Source organism: Carcharodon carcharias, chromosome 8 (genome assembly GCF_017639515.1).
Source record: "Carcharodon carcharias isolate sCarCar2 chromosome 8, sCarCar2.pri, whole genome shotgun sequence".
NCBI classification, from domain to species: Eukaryota; Metazoa; Chordata; class Chondrichthyes; order Lamniformes; family Lamnidae; genus Carcharodon; species Carcharodon carcharias.
Genome location: NC_054474.1, coordinates 143,310,169 through 143,333,293, shown reverse-complemented (window position 1 = coordinate 143,333,293; position 23,125 = coordinate 143,310,169). Strand labels below are relative to the sequence as shown.

The following is a 23,125-nucleotide window of genomic DNA, read 5'->3' as shown; positions in this document are numbered from 1 at the left end:
CAACTGGTCCATGCTTGTGCTCATACTCCACTCTAGCCTCCTCCCACCTCATCAGCATATCATTTAATTCCTTTCTCCCTTGTGTATTTACCTACCCTATGTTAAATGCATCTGAACTATTCATCTCAACTACTTCTTGTAGTAGCGAGTTCACATTCTCACTGTTCTAGTCCAAAAGGTTAATCAACTGAAAGGAGCGCAAAGACTTTTAACATGAAAAGTCAAGCAATTACTGTGGATTTATTGGCAAAAGAGCCAAGAGGAAATGAGGAGAAATTTTTTATGTGAATTGTTGTGATCTGAAAGGGCAGTGGAAGCAGATTCAATGATAACTTTGTAAAGGAAACTGGATAAATGCATGAATGGGGAAAAAAAAGCAAGGTTTTGGGAAAAGAGCAGGGGGAGCTGGATTAATTGGATTATTCTACCAAAGAACTATCACAGATACGATGGGCCAAATGGCCTCATGTGCTGCATCACTCTATGATTAAAGTGTGTGACATTAGAAGCCAAATTATCACAAGGATGTAGCAGTTGCTCAGCAGGATTAGATACAACAGCAAATGTTTTGATGTTTAGTACAGATGAGCCACTCATTCTCGGGCCCTTTTCCCAATAGGCATGGAAAAGCCGCAGCTGTTGGGCTCCAGTGACGTGTTGGAAAGGGCTGGGCGTTGGACTTTTAAACTTTAAAGTCCTCTCAGCAGCTGTTTTACAACATTCAACAACCAACAGGATACAGTACGTTTCAACCTCTTTCAGCTCAAGAGTCTGAGTCCATTTCCTGATGTATACTTGTTTTTAACTGTTTTCTTTCGTGATGTTTAGATGGGAGCTGCGATTGCCAAACTTCTCCTTCCAACCCTCAGCAGCCTGATATTCCTCCCTACCATCACTGTCGCAGCCAAGCGGAGATTCCACATGGAAGCTATGGTTTACTTCTTCACAATGTTTTTCATAGCGGTGAGAGGATATTTTTGACAATCTATATTTACCAATTGAGCTATCGTACAGTGAAGTCCTGAAGGCCAGCTGTCAAAATAAGCTGTGTGGCATCAGTGGGTTACCCCATTCCTGCTACCCGGCACCAAATCAAAGAGTGATGGTGAGACCAAGCAAACACTCACTATACATGCACTGGTTCTTCCAAAAACCTCATTTCATTTTGTGAAAATGATTGATTCTCCCCTGAGAAGTTTTAGCTGCTTCCCATTTATTTAACGTGTGTAATGTGTTAAAACTTTGTTTCCTTCTCTTCCAGTTTTTTCATGCTTGTGAAGGGCCTGGCCTGACGGTTTTATGTATCATGCGCCATGATATTCTGCAGTATTTCAGTGTTTATGGCACTGCTCTGTCCATGTGGGTCACTTTAATAGGTAAAAAACCGTTTAACCTGAACAGCTTTTTTCCTATAGGAGCTCAAATGATGAAAATGGCCCCCATGTCCTATTAATTGCAGCAGGGCCCCAGCAGAACAACAGAATGAATCATAGAACTGTTTCCATTGGGTAGCCAGTACCAAGACTAATTTGTGTTATTCCCTGTAGCTCAATATTGAACAAACTGAAATAAGTAAATCCTAACACAGTATTGTGAGAAATGTATATCTGTGCACAGATGTAAGGAACGTTCCCTGAAGAGAGTCAGGTGTTGATGTGGTAAATGTTTCTGAAGACAGTCTGTGTGTAGATGAGGTGAATGTTCCCTGAAGAGAGTCTGAGTGTAGATGTGGTTAATGTTAATGTTCCCTGAATAGAGTCGGAGAACAGAATTTTACATGACCCTGCTGGTGAGTTTGCAGTGGGAGAAGCCTGTAAAATTTCTTGGATTACCTACACACCGGGCTACCAACCGCCCCCACCACTCCACAATTCTACAGTGGAACGAGCAAGGCCTAGGCTGGCCTGCTCACCTTGCCCCAGTTGGGGCCCTTAAGTGACTAATTAATGACCACTTAAGGGCCGTTTCCCGCCCAGCCTCAATTTTAGGCTGGCCAGAGAAGTTAATGGGGGATCCTGGAAAGTGACCCTGGGTCAAGCAGGAAGTAGGGGTGGGAGCATCCCCATCAGTGGCCTCCTTTCAACATCGGGCACCTCCCTAAAGGGTCTCGCTCCTATGAATGCTTCCTCCCCTCTGGCCTCTCCAACAGCCCCAACACCTGCCCAGCACCCACCCACCCACCACACCCCCAGAGCCTTACCTTCCCTTCCAACCCTAAGAATCCAGTCCCGGACACCCGGGATATAGAAGAGAACCTGAGTGTTGTCCTGGCCAGAAGCCAGGAAGGAAAATATCTCTATATATCTTAATGTCAGCCTGGCTACTTTGTAAAATCATTTTTTCTGCTTTTCAAAATGGATAAATGCTGGACTGATAAAATGGCCTCAGCTGACCACATGATGGTAGTTCTGGAAGCTTCTGAGCAGATCAAACATGAACAAAGGCTAACACATTAAACCCCCTGGAATGTTACACGCCTTGCAACGTATAAACACTCCAGCCAAGCCAACACAAAGGATTCGTAGGCCATACGTCTGTACCAGCCAGCTCTGGACAAAGGCAGAGTTGTTTGGGACTCGTCATATTCAACGTTGTGCTAATGGTTCTTCAGTTACCCGCTCAAAACACAATGGATTTTAACAAGGGTGCCTTGCTAACTTAATAGCTCAACCCGAAACCACCCTGTCACATGACCAAGACTGGAGCTGTTTGAAATCCTTTAATTAGACAGCTTTTGAATTTTATCTTTAGTTGCGGTTTAATCTCAGAAGGGAAAACTGGACTACAGGCGAGCAGCCTGCCTTTGACTTTCATCTCTCTCAGAGCCTGACCTCCAGAAAGAAACCTGTATTTTGCCTACAGAGTGAACTAATACCCAGGATACAAGAATTCGTCACATCTGCAATGGACTCAACCTGCAACCTAGGACCAAGGCCAGGAATTCTGCCAGACAAAGCCACTAAAAGATACCACTTCTGGACTTACATGAAACCATAATTCTTTATTGTGGTCTTTGCCCTGAACCTCTTTCTTTCCTTATCCCTCTTTTATTGTCTGAATGCAAAAAGGGGCAACTCTGCGAAACTCCTTCCCCCTTATTTTACCTTATCTCGAGTTTGCTGTGGGGTTATCAATAGAGGATTGGATAACTCCAAAACTGAAGGGTTGGGGAAAATATACCACTACTTAGAAAAAGGGAAATCATAATTCAAAAACACCTTTCTGTTTACAGACAGAGTGAGCAGAGAAATCAGGGCTGTTTAAATTAATCCCTTTCTGTTCTGAAACAGTATAAATGAGGTGAATGTTCCCTGAAGATAGTCTGTGTGTAGATGAGGTGAATGGTCCCTGAAGAGAGTCTGAGTGTAGATGACGTGAATGTTTCCTGAAGAGAGTCTGTAGTATAAATTGTTGTTCCCTTTACAATTAGTATTCTTGCAAGGGGTCACCCATTTAAGACAGAGGTGAGGTGAAATTTTTTCTCTTGAGAGTCGTGAGATTTTGGAACACTCTTCCTGAAAAGGTGGTGGAAGCAGAGCCTTTGATTATTTCTAAGGCATAGCTAGATAGATTCTTGACAAGCAAGGGGGTGAAAGGTTATTGGGGGTAGGTGGGAATCTGGAGTTGAGATTACAATCAGATCAGCCATAATCTTATTGAATGGTGGAGCAGGCTCAAGGGGCCGAGTGGCCGACTCCTGCTCCTAATTTATATGTTCATATGTTGCGAATCTGCCCTGATGGGTACAAGACGAAAAGCTTCGATGGCATGTCTCTTTTTTGAGAAATACTTTTGTGTATATTAAATTTCTAATTTGGATTCTTCATCGCTAGTACCAGCATACATAGGGTTATAATCTTAAAAAGTTCAACGGTTTTTTCTCAAAGAATAGAAGGCTGGGAGTGAGTTACTAAGAAAAGCAAGTGGATTGTCTAACGTGTGAATTGTTGATCTGATTGCTGCTTCAAGGATATTCCTCTGATTAAAATAGCTACAGCACTTTCCTAGAAATTTTCCTAATTTGTATGAAATAATAAATAACTTTATAAATGCATGTTTTTCTTATTTGTTATTTAGCATTAGCAGAATTTGAGGAACCAAAAAGATCTACTTTGGTTATATTTGGAGTGCTGACTCTGAGTGTGCGGATCTATCAAGATCGATGGGGCTATGGCGTTTTCTCCGGACCAATTGGAACTGCTGTCTTCATAATAACCGTCAAATTTGTACGTAGAGTACTAAAGCATTTACACACGCCCTACTGTTATGTCACTATTACTATTCATTATTTACAGGTCTTTCTGGCTATTCATCTGTCCTGGTTTCTCTCCTATTTTTGTATTTCACCTGTTTTATCCCCTTTATTCATTCATGGGATATGGACATCCCTGGCAAGACCGGCATTTGTTGCCCATCCCGAATTGCCCGGCTTGCCTGTCCACTTCAGAGGGCAGTTAATAGTCAATCACACTGCTGTGGGTCTGGAGTCGCATGTAGGCCAGACTGGGTAGGGATGGCAGATTCCCTCCCCTGAAGGACTTCAGTGAACCAGATGGGTTTTTATGACAATCAGTAATAGTTGTCATGGTCAGTATCACTGATGACTAGTTTTATATTCCAGATTTATTGATTGAACTCAAATTCCAACAGAACATTAGCCTGGACCTCTAGATTACAAGTCCAGTGACATTATCAATACACTACCGTCTCCCCCTTTATAAACAGCTAGAAGCAGCATAAAAATAATTATCCATTAACCCAGTCTTTTGATCATTTAGCTATCAGGCTGCCCACTGTGGAAAATTTGGTTGCTTCTGAAGATTTTGCTACTTATAAATATAATAAATATATGCATATTTCAAAAGAAAGTTGGATGGGCAATTGAGGGAAATAAATTGCATTGCTACTGGGATAGAGTGGGGGAATGGGACTGACTAGATTCTACAACGAGCTAGCATGGACTCCATAGGCTGAATGGCTTACTTCTATGGGATAATGACTCTATGCCCACTTAATGAAAGGGATTGCAACTCTCCTTACAACTTAATGAATTTAAAGTTGCCTGAATCTCTGCTAATGCTGCTATGACCCTCCCTCTCTCTATTTTAAGTGTTGTGTGTGCTTAGAGCAGGCTTGTCCAACCTTTTCGCTTTAGGGGCCACATTTCCACTTTTTTAATCACTTAAGTGGCCGATGAGCAAATTTCAGAAAGATAAGGTTTGGCACAACCTTAAACTGAATTTCAAAAAACCTTTGAGGGTTGGAAAAAAGAAACAACTTGCTGAGTAGAAATAGAGCAATGTCAAAGCAATAAATTGTTAAGATAAAAAACAGTAATTAATAAAAATGACCATAAGAGTGTGAGAGGGTCAGAGTGTGTGTGTCCGGCTCACGCCCAGTCTCAGGATGCTCATTTACTCACCCTTATCCACTGTGTGAGTGGGTATGAGTATACGTTGGTGTGTGGGGGTGAGAGTGGGTGAGAAACCTGAGACTAAGAGTAATGCAGACACACTCACCCTCTCACAGACACACACACACGCACACCGAAACACACTCTTCCTCTCACACAAACACATACACACATGTCCTCTCACATACACACATACATACTCACCCTCTCACACACACACTCACCCTCTCACACATATGTACTCACAGAATCTCCGCCTCACACACATGCACACACACACTCTATCTCAGATACGAACTCTCAACCATGCTCCCTCGCACGCTCTCTCCCCTAAAAACCTCTTTTCCCCCAGCAAGCTCACTGCCACTGGTGTTTGCTGCTCCACCAATCATAAGACTATAAGTCGTAGGAACAGAAGAAGGCCATTCGGCTCATCAATCAGAGACTCTTTCTCCCCCACATTTGTTGATGATGGCTCACTAGTGAGAGAGATACAGTCTGTGATTGGAGGAGCAGCCTTCTTGCAAAATCGTCAACTTCACTCACCCATATTACCAGCATTTTGAAGAAAGGCTTTGCAGGCCACATCCAGCCTGCAGGCCATGGGTTGGGCAAGCCTGGCTTAGAGACTCATGGACAAGTTACTACAAATCAGGAACAGACTATGTGAAGGAACTTTGCAGAGAAAAAGCTTCCTCTTGGTGGTGTGTTGACTTTTCTAATGCTTGGCGGCAGCAGCTTCTAACAGGATAGGGTTAAGGAGAAGCACAATTCTGGGGGAGAGCGGTGTCTCTTTACAATACTGCATGCTCATCTTTGATTGGGTAATTGCTGCCACACTGGTGGCATTTGCAAATGATTATTTGTAAATGGTAGCAACTGATAAATGAATTTCATTTCATGGATATATGTGAGGTACTACATTTTGGTTAGAAAAATAAGGAGATCATATATTACTCTGAAAATAACTGTCTGAATGGGTTAAAGGGGCAGAGGGGTCTGGGAGTACTATAAAGACCATAAGACGTAGGAGCAGAAGTAGGCCATTTGGCTCATTGAGTCTTCTTCAATGAGATCATGACTGATCTGATAATCCTCAACTCCACTTTCCTGCCTTTTCCCCATAACCCTTGATTCCCTTATTGATTAAGTATATTCAGCCTTGAATATACTTAATGACCCAGCTTCTACAGCCCCCTGTGACAAAGAATTCCATAGATTCACTACCCTCTGAGAGAAGAAATTCTTCCTCATCTCCTTACTCTGAGATTATGCCCTCTGGTCCTAGACCCTTCCACAAGGGGAAACAACATCTCAGCATCTACCATGTCAAGCCCCCCTAAGAATCTTATATGTTTCAATAAGGTCACCTCGCATTCTTCCAAATTCCAATGATTACAGGTCCAACCTACTCAACCTCTCCTCCATGCCAGTACATCATTCCTTAGACAAGGGGACCAAAACTGTTCACAGTATTCTGGGTATGGTCTAACTAGTGCCTTGTACAGTTTTAGCAAGACTTCCCTATTTTTATACCCCATCCCCTTTGAAATAAAGGTCAACATTCCATTTGCCTTCCCTATTACCTGTTGAACTTGTATGTTAGCTTTTTGTGATTCATGCACAATGACTCCCAAATCCCTCTGTGCTACTGCCTCCTGCAGGCTTTCTCCATTTAAATAATATTAAGCTCCTCTATCCTTCCTGCTAAAGTGCATAACCTCACATTTTCCCACATTATATTTCATCTGCCAAGTTTTTGCCCACTCACTTAACCTGTCTATATCCCTCTGTAGACTCCTTGTGTCACCCTCACCACTTGCGTTCCCACCTATTTTTGTGTCATCAACAAACTTGGTGATAGTATTCACTTCCCTCATCTGAGTCATTAATATATATTGTAAATAATTGAGGCCCCAGTACTGATCCCTGTGGCACTCCACTAGTTACAGGTTGCCATCCCGAACATGCCCCCCTTATCCCAACTCTCCATCTTCTATTAGTTAGCCAATCCTCTCTCCATGCTAATATACTACCCCCACAACCACGGGCTCTTATCTTATTAAGTAGCCTCATGTGCCGTACCTTATCGAACGCCTTTTGGAAATCCAAATATATTACGTCTACTGGTTCCCCTTTATCTATCCTGCTTCTTACCTCCTCAAAGAATCCTAATAAATTTGTCAGGGATGATTTCCCCTACATGAAGCCATGCTGGCTCTGTTTGATTAGCTTATGTATTTCTAAATGCTGTGCTATCACATCCTTTATAATAGACTCCAACATCTTCCCAATTGCAGATGTTAGGCTAACTGACCTATAGTTACCTGTTTTGTGTCTCCCTCCCTTTTTGAATAAGGGTGTTACATTGGCCGTTCTCCAGTCCTCTGGGACTTTTCCAGAATCTAAGGATTCTTGGAAGATTACTACCAGTGCACCCACTATCTCTGTAGCTACTTCCTTTAATATCCTAGGATGCAACTCATGAGGTCCAGGAGACTTATTGGCCCTTAGCCCCATTAGTTTCTTTAGTACTTTTTCTCTAGTGATAGTTATTTGATTTATTTCCTCCCCCTCCCCTTTGCCTCTTGATTGTTTAGTATTTTTGGATTGCTATTAGTAACTTCGATTGTGAAAACTGAAGCAAAATATTTATTCAACTCATCTATCATTTCCTGGTTACCCATTATTATTTCCCCAGTCTCATTCTCCAAAGGGCCTATGTTCACTTTGGCCTCTCTCTTCCTTTTTATATATTTAAAGAAGCTCTTACTGTCCACTTTTATATTACTTGCTAGTTTACGCTCAAAGTTTATTTTCTCACTCTTTATTATTTTCTTGGTCATCTTTTGTTGGTTTTTAAACTTTCCCAATCCTCTGGTTTACCACTAATCTTTGCCACATTGTATGTTTTTTCTTTCAATTTGACACTGTCCTTAAATTCCTTGGTTGACCATGGTTGGTTTATCCCCTTCCTTGAATCCTTCTTCCCACTGGAATATATCTTTGTTGAAAGTCATGAACTATTTTCTTAAACGTCTGCCATTGTTCATCAACTGTCTTTTCTGCTAAACTGCTTTCCCAGTCCACTCCAGCCAACATTGCCCTCATTGGACTCCCACAGCAACCTTAACTACAGCACCGACTCCCACCGCTACCTCGACTACAGCTCCTCACACCCTACTTCCTGTAAGGACTTTGTCCCATTCTCTCAGTTGCTTCGCCTCCATCGCATCTGTTCTGATGATGCCATTTTCCAAAATGGCGCTTCTGATATGTCTTTCTTCTTCCTTAACCGAAGTTTCCCACCCACGGTGGTTGACAGGACCCTCAACCGCATCTGACCCCATCTCCCGCACCTCTGCCCTCACCAGGTCCTCTCCCTCCCAGAATCATGATAGGGTCCTCCTTGTCCTCACTTTTCACCCCACCAGCCTCCGCATTCAAAGGATCATATTTCCGCAAATTCCTGCATGATGCCACCACCAAACACATCTTCCCTTCATCCCCTGACAGCATTCCGTAGGGACCGTTCCCTCTGGAACAGCCTGGTCCAGTCCTCCATCACCCACGACAATTCACTGCCCCCCCATGCCCCCGCTCCCCACCTCATGGCACCTTCCCATGCAATCGCAGAAGGTGTAACACCTGCCCCTTTACCTCCTCCCTCCTCAATGTCCAAGGTGAAGCAAAGCTTCACTTGCACCTCCTTCAATTTGGTCTACTGCACTCGTCACTCCCAATGCAGTCTCCTCTACATTGGAGAGACCAAACGCAAACTGGGTGACCAATTTGCAGAACACCTGCAGTCTATTTACAAGCATGACCCAGATCTTCCTGTTGCTAGCCATTTCAACACACCATCTTCTCTCATGCCCACATGTCTGTCCTTGGCTTGCTGCAATGTTCCAGTGAAGCTCAACGCAAACTGGAGGAACAGCACCTCGTCTTCTGATTAGGCACTTTACAGCCTTCTGGACTTAACTTTGAGTTCACCTAACTTCAGACCATGAACTCTCTCCTCCATCCTCACCCCTTTTTTCAATATTCATTTTTATTTTTTATCCACTTATTTCTATTTTTATTTATTTTCATTTTTATGCATTGTTTTATCCCCACCTTTTATCCTATTTTCGATCTTTTCTCCCACTACTGTCCCCTTCCCCCCACCCTGCCCCCAGTAGGACCATCTGTCACTTGTTCATGTTGTTCTTTCCAGAGTGGTTGCCCCTGTCCTGCTATTACTACATTCTGCTTTCTGACCTTAATGCCATCATCAGCACCCTCTTTAACCAGCACCACTACCATTAACACCCCTTTGTCCTTTTGTTCATGATATCTTTGCCAACCTCTCCTTTGCCTCCACCTATCACTGGCCTTCTATCCAGCTTCACCTGCTGCACCCCCCCTTAAACAGTATAAATTTTATCACATTTTTACTACTTTTTAGCTCTGAAGAAGAGTCATATGGACTTGAAACATTAACTCTATTTTTTTCTCTCCACAGATCTGCTGAGTTTCTCCAGAATTTCCTGTTTTTGTTTCAGATTTCCAGCGTCCACAATAGTTTGCTTTTATCTGCCCTCATTCCATTGTAATTACCCTTATTTAAGTTTAGCACAGTTGTTTCCGACCCAAGCTTCTCACTCTCAAACTGCATGCTAAATTCTATCATATTATGGTCACTGTTTCCTAGGGGATCCTTTACTCTCCAGATTATATATTAAACCTGCCTCATTACACATTACCAGATCCAAAATAGCCTTATCCTGGTTGGCTTCACAACATATTGTTCTAAGAAATTGTCCTTAATACACTCTGTGAATTCTTGCTTGTGTCTACCTCTGCCAGTTTGATTTTCCTAATCTACATGAAGGTTAAAGTCACCCATGATTAATGTACTGCCCTCATTAACTCCTGATTTATTCTCTGTCTATAGCATAGCTGCTGCCAGGAGGCCTATGGACTAATCGCACGAGTGTCTTCTTCCCCTTGTTATTTCTCACCTCCACCCATATGGATTCTACACCTTCTGATCGAAGATCCTTTCTTGCTATGCTTCCTATTCCCCCTCGTACTAACAAAGCTACCCGCCACCCTTTCCCTCCTGCCTGTCCTTTCGAAAAGTCACATACCCCTGAATATTTAGTTCCCAGCTTTGAACTCCTTGTAACCACGTCTCTGTAGTGGCTATAAGATCATACCTATTAACCTCTATTTGTGCCGTTAATTCATTTATTTTGTTCCAAATACTACGTGCATTCAAGTAAATCTGGAGAGTAAAGGATCCCCTAGGAAACAGTGACCACAATATGATAGAATTTAGCATGCAGTTTAATTTTGTTTGTTTTTACCATTTTTTTCCCCTTCTGACCCTATTTGTTGCTTTATTTTAGTGTTTGTACACTCTGTCCCTTCCTGTCACACTCTGGGTATCAGTACCTAAATAACTGCCCTGCAAGGCTCCCATGTCCTGTTGCTTCGTAAGCTTACGCATCCCATTTCCAGAGCCCTCCCCCCACCTTCTCTCCTCCCCCCACCCCCCCAACTTCTTTTTAGTTTAAAGCCTTCTCTACAGCCCTAGTTATTCGGTTCGCCAGGTCAGTGGTCCCAGCACGGTTCAAGTGAAGCCCGTCCCACCGGAACAGCTCCCTTCTACCCCAGTACTGGTGGAACTGAAACCCATTCCTCCCACATCAACCTCTGAGCCATGCATTTAACTCCTTGACTTTACTTACCCTATGCCAGTTTGCCTGTGGCTCAGGTAGCAACCCCGAGATTGTTACCTTGGAGGTTCTGCTTTTTAATTTAGCTCCTAACAGTTCAAATTCTTTCAGCAGAACCTCCTTTCTAGTCCTATCAATGTCCCCACTCTCATCCACACAACTTGCAAGAATCTTGTAACTATTGGACATTTGCAGGGGCTGAGGCTCCTTGAGCACCGATCCCTGGGTCCCCAAACCTGCTTCACCTGCAGTCACACCCTCCTGCCCCTGATCATAGATCAAATGTGAATTGCCTAATCTGAGGGGTGTCACTGCCTCCTGGAGCAAACTGTCCTTGATATGACACAATGCCTGCAGCTTGGACTCCAGCTCCTTATCTCAGATCCAAAGTTCCTTGAGCTGCAAACACTTGGTATGGATGTGTTTGCTCTGGATCACCTTGGTGTTGAGCAGTTCCCAAATGCTGCAGCAGCAACACATCACCCATCCTGCCATTGCTATCGTATTTTATTCAATTTATTAATTAATTACTCTAGTATCCCCCCACTTTACACTTTCTTATAATTATTTTTCATACACAGCAGTATTGATCTTATACTTAACAAGCTATCTTTAAGAAAAAAAATGTGAGAGATTAAACACAAAGTAAAGACCTTACCTTACCTTACTTTATTTTAAAGACTAGAAATACACACCAATCCTATTCACTAATCAGCTGGTCTCCACGCTCTTTTCCCTCTCGCACTCTTTTATGGTCTCACACTCTTCTCTCACTCTCTCATTGTTAAAGGCCCCACTCCTTGCACTTGCTCCCTGTGAATGACCATGCTGCCCCTCTCTCACTCTAGATGACCACGCTGTTTCTCTCACACTCTCTCGCTGTAAATGACCCCGCTATTTCTCGCTCACTCTCTCGCTGTAAATGGTCCTGCTGTTTCTCACTCTCCCGCTGTAAATGACTATGTTGTTTCTCTCACACTCTCACTGTAAATGACCACTGTAAAAATATAAGTGCACAAATCGCTAAAATTAGCAACACAAGTTAATAAGGCCATATAAAAAAGCAAACCAAAATAGGCTTTATTTCTGGAGCAATAAAACTGAAAAGTTGACAAGTTATATTAAGTTTGTACTGAACCTTGGTTAGACCACATTTGCAGTACTGTGCACAATTCAGGTTGCCATATCACCAAGACTGGTTTGACGAAAACAATGCTGAAACGTGTGACCTGGAACAAAAACAAGCAGCCTTCATTGCCTGGCAGAACAACCCAAGGTTGCAAATCAAGAAGGCAACATTCCAACAGCTCAAGGCTGACACCTAAGGACAAATCCAGAAGATAAATGACATGTGGTGGGAAGAGAAAGCCAGAGAGATCCAACAATATGCTGATCATCATGACATGTAAAGCTTTTTTGAATCCACCAGGACCATCTATAGACCAAAGTCAAGTGGACAAAATCCTCTTTGTTCATAGGATGGTGTTACTCTTCTCAAGGATGACTATGTAATCATCAACATTGGAAAGAACATTTTCAACAACTCCCCAATCATGAATCCAAAGTGGCAGCTGATACTTTCTAGCAGATCCCTCAGTACCCGGTGGTAGAATCCATGGGTGACCCACCATCAAACAGATGAAAAACAACAAAGCTTGCAGCCCTGAAGATATCCCAGCTGAGGTCTTCAAAGCTGGTGGGCTTTTGCTCAAAGTAAGGCTCCATGCACTCATCCTACGGATTTGGGAGGCCCACCCCCCGCCCCTACCACCATGACCACCACCTGACTTCAGAAATGTGACAAAAGGAGATAAATGATGCTGTGGGAGCTATCGAGGTATCTCCCTCTTGTCCAGAGCAGGGAAAATCCTGACATGCATTATCCTGAATTGCTTACTTTCTGTGACTGAGGAAATCTTCCCAGAGTCACAGTGGCTTTAAATATTCCTGAACAACCCCTAACATGGTCTTTGTTGCCAGAGAAATCCAAGAAAAATGTTGAGAACAACATCAGGAACTCTTCATTTGTAAGGGCATGAGAGTCCCTTCCTGAATCTCTCTTAGGTTTGGAGCCATACACTGGACATAACAGGAATGAGTGACAATGTCAGGTAATTTATTAAAACATCAATTTTATTGAATATTGGACAATAATTATAATAATGATATAACAATTATAATTGATAATAAAAAAGGAAGAAGAAAATATAACTTTATTGAAAGGTGAAAGCCTCTTGTATATAAAGAAGAAAGACGATTTTTTCTAAAGCACAAACAATAACTCCAAATTGGTCTGTTTCATGACAGGACCCTAAATGGTAAAATTCCCTCTTGGCACATACATTACCAAATTGCAGTAACCTTACACAATGGTGGGCTCTTTGGCCAGTCACGTCAATGTCCCTTCCTCCATTGCCTTCAATGGTTGATTATCCCACTCCAACTGCATCCCTGAATCCTGTAAGCAGTGTCCCTTTAAGTCAAATTTCTGGCTGTATTCCAGCCTTTCAAAGCTTTACTCTGACATCCCAAAAACAAGAGTCTGGAAAGCATGAGTACTTATCAATTTTCATAGACTTTGCTATATTCAAGTTGTTTACGCATCTTTTGATGGTGTTTCCCATCTGCCATCAATCAGGTTGTATTATCCATCAATCACCTCCTGATCCCACACCATAGTTGACCACTCCATGTGTAAGGCTATTCATTGTCCTGGCTTGTAGTTCAAGTGTCATCAAATGCAGTAAGAAAAAGAACTTCTGATAAATAAAAGACACCTTTTATTTTAGTAGTCTAGCTTGAAAAGGGAAAACAAAGATGTAGACCAAACACCAGCTGTGAATGGCCAGAATGAGAACAAGGTCTTAGGAAAACACACCTACAATTAATAATGTCACTACTGATTACTATATCAAAGCACAATCACAGCTAGGTTTAAACCAATGTCTACAGAGTAACATTCAATAAAGGTTCCACCAGCTGCCATGTTGGGATTTAGACTCTTGTCCCCAGACCATTTCCCTGAGCCTCTGGGTTACAAGTCCAATGATATTACCACTACACCATCACCCCCCCACCCCCTAGCAATATATGAGAGCACTGGAGAAATTCCATCAACAATGGCTCTGCCACATCCTCCAGATTCAATGGAAGGATTGTTGAACGAATGCTAGTGTCTTTCTTGAAGCTAGATCCACAAGCATTCGGGCAAAACTTCTGTAAAAGCAACTACAATCAACTACCAAGCATTCCAGGGGAGGACAAAGAAAATACTTCTACAACACCCTGAAGCTCTCCTTGAAGCATGGCAAAATTGACATTAATGACTGGGAGGAGCCAGTCGTTCAAAATGGCAACAACTTGTCCATCAAACTGCATCATGCTTTGAGTCCAAATGTCTTAATAATGAAGCAGATTGGGGAAGAGAAAGAAAGAAAAGGAAACAAATCCTGCACTCCAGATCTCACTACCTCTTGGGACGTCCTGCCCCATGTGCCCAAAGATCTGTGGTTTGAGAACCGACCTGTTCAATGAAATGAAGGCCCATGGCAGAAACTCACTCCCTGAGTAGACATCATCCTCGAATTGAGAGACAGCCCAACTAAGCAAGACAAAGTATACCTTTGAGGGGAGAAACGGAGACATATTTTAATTGTTTAACACAAAATTGTTGTTCTTAGAGATAATATATTTAAGTATAAAGAAGATTGCTGAATAACTGCTGCTTTTTATTTCACAGTTAAAAAAGATGAAAGATAAAAAAGGCCTTTATCCCGATAAGAGCATCTATACACAACAGATTGGCCCTGGCTTCTGCTTTGGGGCACTTGCCTTGATGCTACGATTCTTCTTTGAGGTACAGTAGAAACATTTTCATTTTCAATTGTGACAATTAACAGTCAGAAGAACATCTTATCACTTCCTTCTAACACATTTCAGATGTACCTTTTGCTCATATTACAGGTTAATTCTTTGCATTTTATTAATGACAGCTTTTGAGAGAATCATTATCACAAAGTCTCAAGTAGCATAGCTTCCTATCAAATTAATAAATGTGTTAAAAAATTCAGCTCTTTTCAGATGTCCCTTTGCCTCATGCGCCATTCCTTAGCTGGGTGGGCAACTAAACTGGTGCCAGACCAGTGAAGGTGGAGCCCTGGATTGGGCCACTAAACTATAACCAAACAGCTCAGAATCAGTAGACCCTTGACATTTCATCTTTCTTGTTTCACGATCCCCAAACTCTTAACATCTCCCAAAATGTTCAGCAAGAGGCCTGACATGTAAATGCTCAGCACCATGTTTCTGAGTGAATTCTGAAGGGGCTGAGAATGAGATTTTATCAGATACACGGCACAGAAAAAGGCCATTCAACACAACTAGTCCATACCTGTGTTTATGTTCCATGCATCTATACTATTCACTTCAACCACTCCCAGTGGTAGTGAGTTTCACAGTCTCATCACTCTTTGAGTAAAGAGTTTTTTTCTGAATACCCTGTTGGATTTCATGGTGACTGTCTTATATTGATGGCCTCTAGTTGTGGTATTCCCATAAGAGGAAACATTCTCTCTTTGGTCACTCCATAAAAGCCTTCCATAATTTTAAATATCTCACTCCTCTATTTTCTTTTTCAAGAGAATAGAGACACAGTCTGTCAATCATTTCCTGATATGTATTCCCATGCATTTTGGGCATCATCCTTCTAAGTCTTCTCTGCACCCCCTCCAGTGCCTCTATATCCTCTTTATAATATGACCACCAGAACTGCACATAGTGCTGTATGGTTCGATACAGGTTTAGCATAACTTTTCTACTTCTCAATTCTACCCCCCTAGAAATAAAGCCTAAGGGCGGAATCATCCCAGGTTTGCACTAAGTGCGGTAGCAGGCAGGAAAAACGACATTTTACCCCCTGGCTGCAATGGTGGCTTCTCACGCCGTATCATTCCAAAGCCGCTGCAATAATTATGCATTCCGGGGAACCACGCCATTTCGATGGTGGATGGACTTTCATTTGTCTGCCACACCATCACCTCAACGCTTCATCATGTCAGGTGCCATTTTTAAAGTGCAGGTGCACGCACACCTCTCAGTACTTCCAGCCCAGGACAGCTGCATAGAAGACATGGCCCCAAAAAGCAAAAAGACTGCAGCCCCCAGGTTCAATGACAGGTCCCTCCAGCGCCTTTTGGATGCAGTGGAGACCCACCATGATGTCCTCAACCCACCGTTCTGGCCACAGGATGGGCAGCAACATCACCAACCTGGCTTGGTAGTCAGCGCCAATGCCCTGCAAAAGAGGACAGCCATCCAGTGCCGCAAGAGTATAAATGATCTCCTTCGTTCCGCCAAGGTAAGTCACTCTTCTCATCACTCTTAACTCACACACACACAAATCCATCACACACCCACAGGGCTCTCATTCACAGCCAGTTCAAGGGACACCTTCATTGTCCTCATCCCGTCCATGGGACCACTCACCATCCACACATGCCAGAAATACGTATTATCTGGCCTGGCAAACATCCTGCTTACACTCTCTCTATCTCTATTCTTGCAGGACAAGCTGGCACACAACAAGAGGGAGAGGTTGCAGACCGGTGGAGGAATGCCCAAAATCAAGGTCCTCATGGACTTTGAAAACAGAGACATCTAGCTGGCTGGCGAGGTTCTGGACCAATCCTGTGCTGACGGTGAGGTCAGCAGTGCTCTACCAAGTGAGGATCCAGCAGTGCTACATTCATCAGACAACCAAGGTGTGAGAGATGTGTCTTGTTTCACAGTCCGTTGCCATGCACTAATTATCTCTTGCTTTCGCAGGCCATCTGGGAAACAGCCAACAGAGCCCACGATGCAGGGCCTCCAATCAAGTCCTGAAGAAACCTCTGAAGAAGAAGTTGGAGGCACCCTCCTTGAAGTCCCATCACAGAGCTCACCCACACCCTCCACAAGCACAGAGACACACACCTCAGTGGGACTAGCTTTATAGTAGTCTCGAGATCACAATCTGGTGAACATGTCACACTTTCTGATTCACAGCAGGTGGTGGCAGGGACTTCCCAGGTCCCTAGCACTTGGAGGACTGCTGGAGGCCATAAATCTGCTGAGTCCGAGTCAGATGACGAGCCCCTGGACTCTGTCACATCTCTGTTGCTGGAGCTGCAAGGGCAAGCTCGAGAACATCAGGAAGGAACGTCCACTGCATTCCTCAGATTGCAAGGCACATTGGAGGAGTCCATCCACCTTCAGGCTGAGGTGATAGTGCCGGCATGCCAATGCACCGAGGTCAACACTGGTAGGAAGGTGGCAGCCATGGAGACCTTGGTCCAGGATGTCGCTCTGCACTGCTGCATGGGCTCAACCCCATCACTGGTGCCATGGCTGGCCTCCAACAGTATGTATGCGAGAGGGGTGCAGGGCAGCTCAATCTCACTCCAGATACCCCTGCTTCTGAAGGAGTCAGCTGGGGACCCTTGGGCACCCATGTGGAGGAGGATCAGCAGGTGCACACCCCCTGGGGCATTCCGCCCAGGTGACTCTGGGAGTGTCCAGCCCATCCGAACCTCCTCTTCACATGACCCGAGCAGCTCCAGTTCCACAAGTTGAGGAGGGTGTCACTGCCACACAGCAGGACCCCAAAAGCAGGCTAGGGTCCTTCAGGTCTAGACCTTCCAAAAGATGCCCATCAAAGTCATCACAGACAGGGCGTAGCAGCAGCAGGCTGCCTCCACCTTCTCTGTGGATATCCAGGGAGCACCAAGACATAGCGACAGGGTTAGGAAGGTTAAGAAGGTGTAAGAAAGTTTCCATCTGTTCCTATTCAGATGAAGTTACATTGTTTCATAGTTTGCCATTGTGAGATTTGAACTCTTGATAATCTTTCAAATGAAAACAATTAAACCAAATCAACAAAATTGGGATAAATCAGGCACAGCCCCTAATTCAGGTCAGCTGTAAAACCAAGGACAAAAATTTAAAGGAACCTTACAAACTTTAAATCAAAATGTGATTAAAGGGGTCAACAAAACACCCCAGTCCCCGCGGTGCCCACCGAGCACTGAACGCCTCGAGCGTGTCAGCAGACACCGCGTGCTCCCTCTCCAGGGACATCCGGCAGCGAACGTAGCCGCGGAAGAGGGACAAACAATCGGGCGGGACTCCCCCGTCGATCGCCCGCTGCCTGGACCTGTTAATGGCCAACTTGGCCAAGCCCAGGAGCAGGTTCACGAGGAGGTCCTCCTCCTTCCCGACCCCCTTCCGCGCCGGGTGCCCATAGATCAGGAGAGTGGGGCTGAAGTGCAAACAAAACATCAATAAAAGGTTTTTCAAATAACTAAAAAGGGAGTGCAGCCTACAACACCCTACGTATACATGGTCCACGGACTCCACAAGACCACAAAAAGGGCACGTGTCCTGAGAGTCCGTGAACCTATGCATCCTCTTATTATACGGGATTGCTGCATGCAACACCCTCCAACCCAGGTCCCCGATAGAAAGGGGGAGGACACCTCCGTAGAGGGCCTCCTATCGGGGGCCTCCGCCACCGAACGGCAACAAGGCACGCCAGGGCATGTCCGGGTGGTGGACAAGGGCGAGAAAACGGAAGGTGTGCAGCAGCAGTCCATACAAAAAGCCCCTCTTTGCCGTGCCAAAAGGCACAGAGGGCATGTCCCCGAGGCGGCTCATATTGCGGGGCACCAGCACCCGAGGGAGGGTTCGGGGCTTGGGGCCAATGTGGAATTCTGTCCGAACAGGGGAACGTTCAGACGGAAGACCACCGCGCACCTGGGCCACCTCAAGACCCAAAATAACGTCGGTTCCGAGCACGACTGTTCTCAGGTCTTGGATGGCATCGGCTGCGACCTGGACACTCACAGACGCGCGATGTGCCACACGCCAACTCCTGCGGGAGCATCCAGCCCAGTCCTCCGCCTCCCAGCACATCCCCGATCCTGGTCACCCCTGCGGCCACAGCCCTCCTCTCCGCCAACCATTGAAAAGGACGGAGGGGCAGATTCCTGAGCAGTGGCTCTCTGACGATAGCCGCTACTCCTGACGGGGGAGAGCTGCGTCGCAAGGCGACCACTTTCCAGACTTTGATCAGGTCCTGGTAAAAGACGGGCAACGCCTGCAAGGAGCCACCGAGGCCCATCTGTTCTATAAACAGGAGCTGCACGTCATAATTCAGGCCGTGCACCTGACGGAAGAAATATGTCGTCAGGGCACACCATCTAGGAGGAGGCTCGACGTAGAGGTATCGCTGCAGGGTCTGAAGGCGGAAAGTCGCCACCTGTGTGCGTAGGCACACTAGCGCCTGACCACCCTCCCTAACCGGGAGACTCAGAACCTCAGCAGCGACCCAGTGCAATCTTTTGTCCCAGAAGAAGTCGACTAACAATTTCTGGATTCTTGTGACAAAGTCCGGGGGAGGGGTCAAAGTGACCAGTCGATACCACAACATGGTGGCGATCAGCTGGTTTATGACCAGAACTCGACCCCTGTAAGATAGCACTCGGAGCAGTCCTGTCCAGCGCCACAGGCGAGCGGTGACTTTCGTCTCCAGTTCCTGCCAGTTCGCCAGCCAGGATTCCTCAGCAGGGCAGAGATGGACCCCCAGGTAGAGGAGGCTGGTCCTGCTCCAGGTGAAAGGCCTGAGCTCCTCGGGTAGGGGATCCATTTGCCACTGACCGACCAGGAGTCCAGAACATTTCTCCCAGTTGATCCTGGCAGAAGAAGCGGCAGAGTAGACCTCCTGGCACTCGCGCATCCTCCGCAGGTCAGCCGGGTCACTAAACATAAGGAGCACGTCATCGGCGTAAGCCGAAAGGACCACCCCGATGCCCGGCCCGCGCAGAACCAATCCCGACAACCTCCTCCGCAAGAGGCGCAGGAAAGGCTCCACGCAAATAGAATACAACTGGCCAGCCAGGGGGCAGCCCTGACGTACCCCTCTCCCAAAGCGAAGGGGCGCCGTCAGGGACCCGTTAACTCTCACTAGACACTCCGCGGCAGTGTACAGAAGTCGGATCCGGGCGACAAAATGCGTCCCGAACCCGAACGCTCGCAGAGTTCCGAGTAAGTATCCGTGATCCACCCTGTCGAACGCCTTCTCCTGATCGAGAGACAGGAAGGCGCTCGACAGACCAGCCCTTTGGGAATGGTGGATGATGTCCTGGACCAGATGGATGTTATCATAAATGGTTTGGTCCGGGACGGTGTAGGACTGGTCAGGGTGGATCATGTGGTCCAGCACGGTGCCGAGCCGAGAAGACATGGCTTGGGCGAAGATTTTGTAGTCCGTGCTGAGGAGGGAGACCGGGCGCCAGTTTTTCAGAAGGCGGAGATCCCCCTTCTTCGGCAGCAGGGCAATCACGGCCCTGTGCCACGAAAGAGGCATCTACCCGGTAGCAATGCTCTCCCCCAGGACCCCCGCGAAGCGCTCCCCAAGACGTCCCAGAACGCCCTGAAGAACTCCATGGTCAGCCCGTCTAGTCCCGGGGTTTTGCCCCTAGAAAGACCGTCGAGTGCGCCGGTCAGCTCCCCCAGACTTATAGGAGAGTCGAGCTTTCTAGCGCATTCCGGGCCGACCTGCGGCAGGTCCTCCCACAAAACTCTGCAAGCTTCCTCACTGGATGGATCCGGAGAGAACAGGGCAGTGTAGTAATCTCGTGCGATGGCCCTGATGCCCTCTGGGTCCGAGACAAGGGAGCCGTCCTCGGCCAGCAGCGTAAGGAGCTGCTTACGGACCCCGTGCCTTTTTTCCAGAGAGTAGAAGAAGGGGGAGCTGCGGTCCATCTCCTTAAGGAAACAGATCCGCGACCTCACGAATGCGCCCCGAGACCCGACCAGTTGCAGGTCCCGCAGCGCGCCCTTCTTCTCATCGTACACTGACCGCAGGGCCGGGTCCGCATCGGGCTGACGGAAACGTGCCTCCAGGTCGAGCACCTCCTTCTCCAACTCCTCGACCCTGGATTTGCGTCTCTTTGTCGACCCCTTCGCGTACTCTTGACAGAAAACTCGGACGTGAGTCTTGCCCACGTCCCACCATAGCCTCAAGGAGGGGAAGCCTCCCCGCTTCCTTCTCCAGCCGGCCCAGAAGCGACGGAACGAGTCCAGGAACCGCTGGTCTTCCAACAACAGGTTATTAAAATGCCAGTACGCGGACCCCGTCCGAGCGCAGAATGAAGTGAGCTCCGCCCATACCAGACGGTGGTCCGTGCATGGAACCTGCTGTATAGAAGCAGCCGGAACGCAGGACACGTACGCCTTTGAAACGTAAAGGCGGTCGAGTCTGGACACTCCGACTCCAGGTGACACAAAGGTGAACATGCTGGAGTCAGTTTGGAGATTTCGCCAGACGTCCACCAAGTCGAAGGACCTGACCAGGTCACGCAACTTACTTACACCTCGCGTGCAGTGCGGGGTACCGTGACGGTCCCGGACCCCGAGGGTGCAGTTGAAATCCCCCCTGAGGACGACGCACTCGCCAGCGTCGATGGAGCTGAGATGAGTGGACACTTCTTCAAAGAAGCTCGCTTGCTGCTGCGTGCCCAGGGGAGCGTACACATTCACAAATTGAAGCACCGCCCCCCCCCCAGACGCACAGTCAGGTGCAGCAACCGGCCTGGCACCGGCTCCTTGACCCCCAAGATCTCCGGCTGAAAATGCGGGGCCAACAAGATAGCCACCCCGCCCGAATTGGAGGCTAGGTGACTCATGTAGACACCCCCTCGCCACTCCAGGAGCCACGTGGCTTCTTCTCCCGGAACGGTATGGGTTTCTTGCAGGAAGCAAAACGCATACTTCCCGTCCCTGAGGACCGAGAAGTTCTGGAACCTGCGCTGTGCGCCCCTGCTGCCACGGATGTTGAGGCTGGCTATAGTCGTCTTCATTGTCAAAGGTACATCAAACCTTCACCGTAAGTAATTAAAAAAAGAAGAGGACTTTTTAGTCCTTCCTCTCCTTCAGGAGCCCAGCGAGAAACGTTTGGACCCTCCGCCGCGCGTTCTTATCCAACTCGGGAGACTTGAGAGCCTCGCGAGTGGACCAGAACACCAGCGGAAACGAATGCCACCGGTCCAAGGCCAACTGAACCCTGTCTCGGCGACCGCGGTGCCCCGACAAAAAGTCCCGGAGTTCCCTTGGGGGGATGAGGGGGGAGTCAGTGGAGGGCACCAGGGGATCCACTGCCTCGCTTGAGAGTGACTCTGCGTAATCCCCAACGCTCACCACCGACACCCCGTCCTTCTGCGGGTCGTCGCCTCCAGCTTCCGACCCCTCCCCCGCATTGAGTACGGGGGCTGATTCGGAGCTGCCAGCTGGCTCTATCTGTGCCTCGATCCCACCCCCAGGATCAAGGCCAGAGGAATCCTCTCTGGTCTCCTCTAAACTTTTTGGGCCAGAGGGCAGCGGCAGTTCTGATGCCCGCTCTCCTCCCGGCACCGGGTCGTCCGGGGAGCTCAGGACAAGCTCCTGACCTAAACATAGGACGCCCGGTGTCAAGGTTTGGGAGGGAGCGGGAAGGCCCTCCTTTTCGCCGCCACCCAATGACCCATTTTTTTCTTTGAAATGAAGGAAACTGCAGTCCCCCGACAAGCCTGAAGGTACCTCGGGGGTATTGAGTGTACTGGAGCTGGGCACCACCTCAAGGGAGGTGCCCTCGGTGACCCCCGAGGGGCCCTGTTCAGAGGACTGCAGCAGACTGGTAGGGGGAACAGTAGTGGGGGTAGGGGTTTCCGGTTCCCCCAGAGGGCAGGGCAAGGTTTTATTCGGAGGGGACGCCACCACCTCTTCATCGGGGGAATGGACACACCCAGCTTCCTCAGTTAGGGTGTCGCCCACTTCCTCCTCCGAAGGATGACGTCTCTTCCTGGTCAGGCTGGAGGCTAGGGAGACCTCCATTTCCGAGGCCCCCCCCTCCTTGTCCAGCCTTCCCGGACACTCCACTCTCTGGGGTTTGGGATCATTTTTCCCTGGCTTGGGG

General features: G+C 46.9%; 1 protein-coding gene across 1 annotated transcript in view; it reads left to right on the top strand.

Annotated features, from left to right (window-relative positions):
* The first annotated feature begins 828 nt into the window (after nucleotides 1-828).
* The window catches only part of mymk (myomaker, myoblast fusion factor), a 44,169-nt gene continuing 21,872 nt past the window's right edge, over nucleotides 829-23,125 (top strand). Inside the window, exons 1-4 of the mRNA XM_041194449.1 lie at nucleotides 829-963; nucleotides 1,262-1,376; nucleotides 4,078-4,226; nucleotides 14,879-14,995. Of these exons, the coding sequence (XP_041050383.1) occupies nucleotides 829-963; nucleotides 1,262-1,376; nucleotides 4,078-4,226; nucleotides 14,879-14,995 (516 nt within the window). The remainder of the gene's footprint in view (nucleotides 964-1,261; nucleotides 1,377-4,077; nucleotides 4,227-14,878; nucleotides 14,996-23,125) is intronic.